This window comes from Nicotiana tabacum, chromosome 9, assembly GCF_000715075.1.
Source record: "Nicotiana tabacum cultivar K326 chromosome 9, ASM71507v2, whole genome shotgun sequence".
NCBI lineage: Eukaryota > Viridiplantae > Streptophyta > Magnoliopsida > Solanales > Solanaceae > Nicotiana > Nicotiana tabacum.
In genome coordinates, this window is record NC_134088.1 from 111,866,475 (window position 1) to 111,877,342 (window position 10,868).

General features: G+C 36.0%; 2 protein-coding genes across 2 annotated transcripts; both read right to left on the reverse strand.

The window, feature by feature from the left end:
• Positions 1-427: 427 nt before the first annotated feature.
• Positions 428-3,220, reverse strand: LOC107784727 (high affinity nitrate transporter 2.4-like). Its single transcript, NM_001325383.1, is given in 3 exon segments — positions 428-1,301; positions 2,007-2,122; positions 2,394-3,220. Coding segments are annotated over 3 exon segments (1,593 nt in total). The 5' UTR covers positions 3,204-3,220; the 3' UTR covers positions 428-634.
• Positions 3,221-9,720: 6,500 nt separating this feature from the next.
• LOC107784726 (high-affinity nitrate transporter 2.1-like) lies at positions 9,721-10,464 on the reverse strand. Its single transcript, XM_016605898.1, has one exon. The coding sequence runs from the start codon at positions 10,462-10,464 to the stop codon at positions 9,721-9,723; it is 744 nt and encodes a 247-aa protein (XP_016461384.1).
• Positions 10,465-10,868: the final 404 nt, after the last annotated feature.

The following is a 10,868-nucleotide window of genomic DNA, read 5'->3' on the forward strand; positions in this document are numbered from 1 at the left end:
TATATAATACATAAATTATGCATATATTATACCTCCACCGGCTATTATTAGTTTAAGTTGTTGGGTGGGCGGCTATTTGGGTTAATTCTTCATATCTGACCCGAACATAGTTCAGATGAACCCAACCATTTCTCCTTTAACTCGGCCCAATTTGTTGAACCAGCTTCCTAGTTTCCTACTATCATGAATCTTATCAATACCAAGTCATACCCCTAAAATAATGCGTTTATTCTAATTTGTAAGTTCATTGAATTCTTTTAGTATTATTTTAATAGGCATCTTTTGAATATTTTCAATAATATGATTGAAGCTACGCATTAATTTCTGGCATGAAATAAACGACTGTTGTTTACATTCAAAAGCTGATCTTGTGGTATTGTAAAATTGTAATGAAGGGAAAAATATAATAGAATCTTCCTTGTTGTAGTGAAAGTTTACACCAAATCAACTGTTTTAATATTAAGATCAGTCTCACAACACAAAGTGATAATACAAATTAACTACTCACACTTGGGTAATATAAAGCTCATTAAAAGACACATATCACACGTTTATTGTGTTGATACAAACACCAATTAAGCAAGTAAGCTTTTCAAAATCACTATTTCTCCGTACTGATCCGTGAGACTCAAGCTCAGACACGGTTTGGCGTTACATTAGGCGGAGTAAGAGCTGAACCCACACGCTTACCACGCTCCGACCGACAGTTTTCAGCAAACTTGATGCTGTTTTGGTGCATACCCTTTTGCTTCTCAGCCTCAGTGTACTCAGACGTGAAGTAATGCTCTTCAGTACTCTTAACAGGATCTTTAGTTGGAGGCAAAAACATACTTCCCCATTGTGGGAAATGAACCAAAGATACAGGAAGTGTACAAGCTATAATCATAATCCCCATATAACTCAATCCTGTTTCTGTTGACCATTTTGTAGTTGTGAAAAACAAGAGTTGTGTCAATCCAGAACCAAAATTTCCTCCAGCTCCTGTCATACCTGAGATTATACCTAACGATCGACGCGAAATGAAAGGAATAATACCAAATGTAGCTCCACATGCTGCTTGAGCACCTAAGGAGAATATGATCATCCAAGCTATAGCCATAGGAAGTGTGTTTGCTTTTCCAAGTAAGAAACAGAAAACACCACCAAGTGTTTGTAAAATCCATAAGTTCCATAATCTGCCTCTCATTCCAAAATGTTTGGCTGCAATATCTGATGACCATCCTCCAAAAGGTCGAGCTAAGAGATTAGCCATACCAAATGTGGCAGCAATGATTCCAGCCGTGTGAAGCTTTAGATCAAATCTACAATTTTTTAAAATAGAGATTAATTTCTTTAATTAAGTAGCGACGAAGATTGTGTAACATTTTATGTGATACACTTTCTTTTTTAATATATATATTCCAATTAGAATGATATTTTTCTATATTTAATAACAATTTCATTTTAAACTTCATATTCACCCTTAATGATATAAAAAAGGGACAGCCGGGAGTATGAAGCATTGTGCGTTCACACAGGGTCCGAGAATGGCCGCACCCTAAGGGCTCGTTTGGTACGAGGGATAAAGGATAATTAGCCCCGAGATTAAATTTGAGATGAGTTTTTTTCATATTTGGCTGGGATAAAATTGTGGTATAGCTAACCCCGGAATTAGTTATCCTGGGATTGTAGTGTTATTTTTATCCCTACATGAGGGTGGAATAACAATCCGGGGATAACTAATCCCGGGATAATTAATCCTGGGATAACTTGTTTCCCAGCCAAACAACTCCTAAAAGGTGTGATGTAGGTAGCCTACCCTGATACAAGTATCAGTGGCTGATTCCACGGCTCGAACACGGAGATAATTTCACCCTTAGTGATATAGCCATAGAAATGTTTGTCCTATTTTAGACCAAAAGTTTATAAAATTTTGGTTCTTTCTAATGTCAAACACCATCATTATAAATTGGGGTGGAAAAAGTACTACTATTCGTAACAAAAAGCTTAGGGAAAACAAGTCAAACCTATCAAAGAAGTACTCAGCAATCACATTATCTGTAGTCAATTCAACTCCCATGGAGTAACCATAAAGCAGGACAAAGATCCATGTCCTGTAATTTGTTGCAGCATACCACAATATCTATGACAAAAATGGAGATGAAATAGTTAGCTACCTGTTCTACCGTTAAATAACTAAGGTAACAAAATTCTCTTTGTTCTAAAGTACAAATTTTATAAGGCAGTCCGATGCATTAAGCTCCGGGCTATGCGCGGGGTCCGGGGAAGGGTAGGACTACAAGAGTTTATTGCACGCAGTCTTACCCTGCATTTCTGCAAGAGGCTGTTTCCACAACTCGAATCTGTAACATAGCTCTTGATCACATGAAAATTAATGAAAATGGATTACTCACCTTAGAGAACTTATCTTTAGAAACATCGCCTTTCTTCTGTAGGGAAGCAAGGTTACCATCAGGCAAATCTTGGCCAAGAGTTAACACTAAAATTCCCATAATAACATGAAGCCAACCAGGAATAAAGAATGCAATTCTCCAGGCAGTAAAAGGGGTAGCCCCTGCTCTTCTAATTATATCATACAGAATAGGCATAATAAGCTGAGTAGCTCCACCACCCATATTTCCCCATCCTGCTGCTGTTCCATTAACAAGTCCAATAATCTGACTATTAAACATCGTACTCATCCAATATTGACACGACACAAACGTCGCGAGTGAGAATCCAATCATGAATCTCACAGCAACGTAGCCACCAGCCGAAGACACGAAAGACATGCAAAAAACAGTCGGAGCTGATAACATGATAAGAAACGCGCATCCATATCTTGGTCCCAACATGTCACAAATCGCACCCATTGCAAGCCTAGATAGAATACTTCCGGAAACAGAGGCAACCCCAGCATTACCAACGTCCATTTTGGTCAAGTTAAGGTTGTCTCTAATAATAGGAACTAAAGGGGCAGCAGCAAAAGTAGAAACAAAACAAGTAAAGAAAGAAATCCAAGAAAGTTGAAAAGTTAGACCGTGAGGTTTTGAAAATGAGTAGAATTTGAAAACCTTGGCCTTGTGTTCAGAATCGACCGGAACTTTAAAATGTGCAGTGGTATCAGTTTGTACCATTGGAGATGCAACAGAGAAAGCAAGAACTGGTTCTCTACCTGTAACTCCATGCATAGAACTACCTGGTGATCCTTCAATATCAACCATTTTTAATTTCTTCTTTAGGAAAAAAAAAAAGATTGATTAAAATGCTAAAGAAGAAAGCTTAGTTTGATTTTGAAGTGTATGTTTTGATAATTTTAGGCGTGTTTATATAGGTATAAAGGAGTTGACAAAATACAAGGCTAAGTAACCTAATGGAGATTCCGAATGGTTATAATTTGATTAAGGAATCCACTTCGCCGCATCTGATTAATAGCGTTAATCTTATCGTATATTCCAAAGGATCCTATTTTTAAGGAATCTTATAGTATGTCCACTATCTTGCTAACAGACTTAGCCCGTCTTTTTTTCTTTTTTTAAAAAAAGTTTTAATATGATAATAATCTAACCGTTGTGGTTAGTTAAATATTGAAGCACCAAAATGATCCCAGTTCAAAGTTTTATGTTTCCTTTTATGGCGATGTCTGACTAGACACACCGGTTTTAAAATTTTGACTTTTAATACATATTAGAAGTACCCTTAAAATTTTTATTTTAAACATCTTTAATATGTTTGTGGTTATAAGATCATGTCATTAAGGATAAATATAAAGAAGAATTAACCCCAAATAGCAGCTCATCTAATCTCTTAAATTAAAAATAGCTGTCAGATATATAATATATATAATTCATGTATTTAATATGTATAACTGTGTATAATCAATGTATAATTTATATATACGGACTAAAAAAATAAACATTGAATCTGACCGGCTATTTGTGCATGTAACAATCCATTCATATATTATAGAGGTATCATTTCTTTTTTGAACAAACTACGAAATTAATATGTCAGTAAAATTAAACAGAGGCGGAGGGTGTATCAATAGTTCCTTCCTCGAAATTTCGATCACGTCGATTCCAGGTTAATTGATTGTGATCTAATCAGGTGGCCTCTCCAGTTCTAGTAAGGAGATGATTATATTTTAGACTAAGGCCTCATTTGTTTTTTTTAAGATTAAGATGGCTGAATCTGAATACACATCTCAATATCAATATGTGTATTAAAATTAATATATCTAAATTTGAATACACATTTAAATATTAAAATGTGTATTAATATCTGAATACTAAATGATTAAGACTGTTTGATTTTTAATATCTGAATGTATAAAATTTATCTTTATTTGAAAATTAATAACATAAAATTCAAATGAAATACTAATTAATCTAATATTCTATCAATAAATATATAATTTTTTAAAAATATAGTAGTTGTTAGTGGTGATGGTTAACGGTGGTGCTTGTGAATACGGACTAGAGGCAGTGGTTGGTGGTAGGTTTGGTTGATGGTGGTGGTTCAGGATAGTAGCTAGTGGTGATTAGTAGTGATGGTGATTATGATTGAGGATGGTGGTGGTGAGTGGTAATAGTTAATAATGACAGGTGGTGGTGTTAGTTGTGATTGAGGAAGGTGGTGGTGGGTGGTGATAGTTTATAATGATGTAGTGCCGGTTATGATTGTTGATGGTGATGAGATGGTTAGTTGTGGTAGTTAAGGTGAATGAGTGTTTGTGGTTGAGAATGATGGTAGTGGAAATGGTGTGGATGGCGGGTGATGGCAGTCGATTATGGTGGCGACTCTGATTGAGGATCATGGTGGTGGTGGCATGATGGTAGTTGATAATGGTAGGCGGTGGCGAGTCAATTAATAATGAATATGGATGATAGCATCTTAATGAAATTAAGTCTCTGTTATGGATCTTAATCATACATACTTATTCAGACCCATTAAGTAGTTCTGAAGTAAAAAAATCAAACACACTTAATGATTAAGATCTGAATTATTAAGATTCAGACTTAAAAAAAATACACTTAATGTCTAAGATCTAAATGATTAAGATTCAGACCCCCGTTAAGTGCAAACAAATGAGGCCTCAAGCTGCTATAGCAAGTCGTAAACTCTTTGCAATTGTGCTTGCTTGTAACTTTTATGGCTTTGTTAATCCTACTTGACAAATAAATATATATATTATCTTTTAGGTCTCTTCAATTTTGACGTGTGGTTTATGTGAGAGAAAAATAAAACAGATTAATTGAAAAGAAAACCTTGTACATTATCTATTCAATATCAACGTTCAGTATATGGCAAAGAACTAAAAATACTCATGTAAAGAGCATTAGTTTCTTGACATAATCATGTAAAGATAAAAAGATAGCATGTGACTTTTACATAAGGTTTATTATTGAGTCATAAGTATAAGTTATTATCAGGGCTGAGCTAGTGTACGTTCTACATACGGGTTTGACAGAACTCGATAGATATGATCCAGATGATGTATTTGTATTTAAAAACTCACTTAAAATGTATAAATAATTTATTTAGAACTAGGTAAAGTACCTTTTCTAGAATCCAGAATTCACAAATTCAAAATTTAATTAACGATGATTTGGTACATGAATCACTACCTACTTAGTTTTGTCATGTCTAGAACTATATATGGCAACAAAATACATAATATTCTTCCCTTAAAATATATTCCATAAATATACAGGATGTTTGCTTAAAATTCTAGAAATTAAACTTTTTGTTTTTATAAAGAAACCATGAAAAGAAAAATTAAATGACAAAGTATTAAAAAGCCAACAAGCATTAGCCTTCTCCAAATGTTTGTAACTTGCAATTAATTAGTCACATAAGCTCTATGTATTTGGTTATAAATCACTTCTTACCTCATTGGATAAAATATATTTAAAGAATTATCCCAACTAATAATAATCCACGATTAAGCTTTGAAAATAATTTAGCTGACCTGGTTAATTGATTTTTGCAAATTGTAATAATTAAGATTATGAGTCATATTCTTCGATTTAAAATAAGGTATAAGAAAAAGAAATCTTAATCCCAAGTCTTCTTCTAAGTTCTACCTACTCTGTACACGGAAAAGATCAATGTACGGCAAGTTGCAATAGTCGATCAAGAGCCCAAAAAGTACAAATTCCCGTACCTTTGACTTTGGCTTCATCTTTGAAAAATATCTGGCATTAATTATTAATTAACTCCACTAACGTATGTTTTTATTTTTAAATTTAGATTGGAATGTCTTTAACAATTCTCAGTCGTTGTCGTGCCGACGTCTGGTGCTGCCTAGTATATATACGATGATTAATTTAACCATTAAATGTATCTAAGAGCTCTACCATTTGAATTTTAATCGGTACTTTCATCGTCAAGAAGTGTTGCCAAAGTCAGAAGTTATTCGGTAAGTGTACTGGTTAGAGGCAGATCTATGTGTAATTTTATTGAGGGATCACCTCTGAAAATATAAGAGGGGTGAATTGTAACTCTTTTTTTTCTTTCGCTGGGTAGTTGACTACTTTTGTTGTTAGTCGACTAAATACTTTACGCGATGTATATATGAAGTAAGTACATAAAGTAAATTGCAGAAGGTAAATGACATCGAATGTTTTATACTGGTTCGTACTCAATGTAAATCTTAGTCCAGTCCCCTTGGATTGCAAGGGAGTTCTCTTCTAAAAATTTGAAATCTTTGGTACAAGTGTATTGATGTTGTTATACACCAATAGTTTCTTCACTATGTATGTTCTTTTCTTGATTTTGATACACTGCCTCACCAGTGATTCTTTTCACTCTTTCTTCTCTCCTAGTTACACAGTAAACCTAGAATAGACTACAATGCTTGTTTGGAGTAGAATAAAAAGAGTGGTAAATGGTTTGATCAAAGTATATGCTTCCGTTGAGCCTCTTATTGTGTATATGTGATTTAGAAAGATCAAATGCGCCAACTCTGCTCTTTGCATGTTTTCATGAATCATTGATTCTCAGTTTGACTATAAGTTTTCCTCTACAGCTGATCTTTCTCAACAAATTCAGGTTTGATTGCCAATATTCTCGGTATGACAAATCCTTAGACGATGGGCAACCTAAGGGAAATGATCCTTAGAATCAATCTTGATTGATTTCTTCTAAGAATAAGAGAGTAACTTTCGATACTTGGTCCCTGAAGATTGGCGTGACAGTTGTTGCTTCTGTGATTGTGTCACGACCCAAAATTCAACTAGTCATGATGTCACCTAACCCAATCTGTTAAGCAAGCCAATTTAACAATAATCCAATTTCAAATGAGATTTGCTGGAAAAAAGATAATAATGAAATAACTGAACTTTTATACAACAACCCAAGGACTGGTAGCATAAATCATGAGCTTATAAGATTTAGAGTTTACAAAGCTGGTATGAAATAATTACATCATTGGTTCGAAATATACATAAACAGATTTTTATAAATTTAAAACTAACATGAACAAGAGGCAGCTACAACCTGATCACAGGTTCACCTTCAAAGCCAGCTCCCGCAATACACATCAATATCAACACCAAAATATGCACGCAAGGTGTAGAAGTGTAGTATGAGTACAACCGACCCCATGATGAGCTTGGACAATGGTCAGAGTCCAACACTAATAGCCAAGAACAATCGTAAGTAAAAGCAGCACAAGTAATAACTCAAAGATATGATGCTCAACTCGTTCACAGTTATAGAAAAATAGACACGCTTTTCAGGTATAACAGTAAAATCCCAAATCTTTCATCGAAATCGCCAAAGTATGAGTATATCAGAAAACTGCGATTTTTCCCAAAAGCTTTCGACAACAGATAAAATATTTCATTCTCAGATAACATAAGGAAAGTATATCTCTGTGTCTACATGTCAATGTGCATGTGAAGTCATGAATGTCATAATACCGTGTAGCATGAGGAAATGCATCTCTATGCCTACATGCCAAGTATGCATGTCAATATAATGCACCACAGTGATGAACTCATGTACTCACATTCTCAGAGTGCTCAATCTCATTGTCTCATACTCAATCACTCGGCACTGTCACGACCCAAAATCAACCGTCATGATGGCACCTATCGTGGGACTAGGAAAGCCAACTACTCAACCAGTTCAACCAAATAAAAGCTTTGAAAATTAAACGGAAGCAATTAATATTTAAGAAAAACCCTTTAAAACCGAAATAAAACCACAATTCAATACAAATCTCTCCCAAAACCAGGGTGTCACCGAGTACATGAGCATCTATACCAGTATACAACCTAGTACAATGTCTGAGGAGTCAGAACTAAAATACAAATAAAGATAATGAAGGAGAGTCAAGGCCTATGAACTCTATGCAGCTACCTCGATAGTCACCGAGATCTCGACTCCTCACTCAGCAGTCGCCGCAACCGGAAGCACCTAGATTTGCACACGAAGTGCAGGGTGTAGTGTGAGTACAACCAACTCAATAAGTAACAAGTCCAAACTTTGGACTAAAAGTAGTGACGAACTCAACCGGCACAGTTCAATATAGAAATAACAGTGCAGAAACGTAGACATGCTTTCAAGTTCGATAGATATCTCAAAACAGTAAAATGGATCAAATCTGAATGATATGAAGAATATGACTCCTCTACTTCTACATGCCAATGCACATGCTGTATATGACACACCATGCCGACAACCTCATGTGCTCACACTCTCAAATGCTCAATCATTCAGTACTGTATATGGCCCATACGGCCCAGGGAAGATCCATCTCAGAATATATACATCACTGACCATCAGTCACCTAGTACTGAGCAGGGCCAACCCATCCCGCGAGGAAGATCCATCTCTAGGTATATAATGCTTCAGACAAGATCTATGTCCAGGGAAGATTCATCCTTCAATATAATCAACCGCGCTCACTGGGGTGTGTGCAGACTCCGGAGGGGCTCCTTCAGCCAAAACTCTATCATAAATTAGTATAACCGCTGTGACGTGCAGCCCGATCCCATAAATGTCACTCATAATCAGGCCCTCGACCTCACTCAGTCATCAATCTCTCCAGTTTCTCTCTCACGGGCTCACAATGTCATGATACTAGCCCGAAAACAATGATATGATGTATCAATAAATAACAACAGAGACTGAGATATGATATGAAATGAATGAATATGACTTAGTAAAAAATATCAATGAAATCAGTAATATAACAGCAAGAAAGGACCAGTATGGGTCCCAACAGTACCTACATAAAAACATGATATCTAGCATGACTGACAGATCAATTACTTTATCACATGGTGAAAATACGAATATCAACAAAATTGAACCACTAGACAGTGCCATGGAATCAACCAGGTCACAATTCTTATGGTGCACGCCCGCACACCCGTCACTTGGCATGTGCGTCACCTCAATGCCAATCACATAACACATAAATTCAGGGTTTCAAACCCTTAGAACCAAGTTTAGAAGTGTTACTTACCTCAATCCGAGCAAATCCCTGCTACAATAAGCCTTTGCCTCCAAATGACCCGAATCTAGCCACAAACAGCACAATACAATCAATACGGGCTAAAGGAATCAATTGTACAAGAAATTCAGTTATAACTCAAAATCCAAAATTTGCTCCAAAATGGCCCTCGGGCCCATGTCTCGAAATCTGACAAAAATCACAAAATCCGAAAGCCCATTCACTCACGAGTCTAGTCATACCAAATTCATCAAAATCCGACACCAATTGGTCATTCAAATCCCCAAAATCAACTCTCCCAATCCCATAATAACATGAAGCCATCCAGGAATAAAGAGTGCAATTCTCCAAGTAGTAAAAGGGGTGGCTCCTACTCTTCTAATAATATCATAGAGAATAGGCATAATAAGCTGAGTAGGTCGACCCCTCATATTTCCCCATCCTGCTGTTGTTCCATTAACAAGTCCAATAATCTGACTATTAAACATCGTACTCATCCAATATTGACATGACACAAACGTCGTGAGTGAGAATCCAATAATGAATCTCACAACAACGTAGCCACCGGCCGAAGACACGAAAGACATGCAAAAAACAGTCGGAGCTGATAACATGATAAGAAATGTGCATCCATATCTTGGTCCCAATATGTCACAAATCGCACCCATTGCAAGCCTAGATAGAATACTTCCGGAAACAGAGGCAACCCCAGCATTACCAACGTCCATTTTGGTCAAGTTAAGGTTGTCCCTAATTATAGGAACTAAAGGGGCAGCAGCAAAAGTAGAAACAAAACAAGTAAAGAAAGAAATCCAAGAAAGTTGAAAACTTAGACCGTGAGGTTTTGAAAATAAGTAGAATTTGAAAACCTTGGCCTTGTGTCCAGAATCGACCGGAACTTTAAAATGTGCAGTGGTATCAGTTTGTACCATTGGAGATGCAACAGAGAAAGCAAGAACTGGTTCTCTACCTGTAACTCCATGCATAGAACTACCTGGTGATCCTTCAATATCGACCATTTTTAATTTCTTTTTGAGGAAAAAAAAAAGATTGATTAAAATGCTAAAGAAGAAAGATTAGTTTTTTTGGCCCAAGTGAAGGTTAGTTTTGAAGATTGACAAAGGAAGCTCATGCATGAACCAGGGCTATCCCTTGTGTGCATAGATACGGGCAGATTCGAGCATGCGGGATGCACGTTAAGGAGATAAGCTTAACTTGGTATAATTGATATCTCCTGATTAAAAAGGATGTATAATTGATAAGGAGAAGGACTCATTAATAAAAGAGAGCACTATCCAAGATAAGGGAGGAGTTAGAAGTTTAGATCAACTAGAACTCTTTCGCCAAGGAAGAGTAGCATTAGAACTCTAGTTATTTTCTACTCTACTAACTCTATAAATCGCAGGATGTTCTCATTCTACAG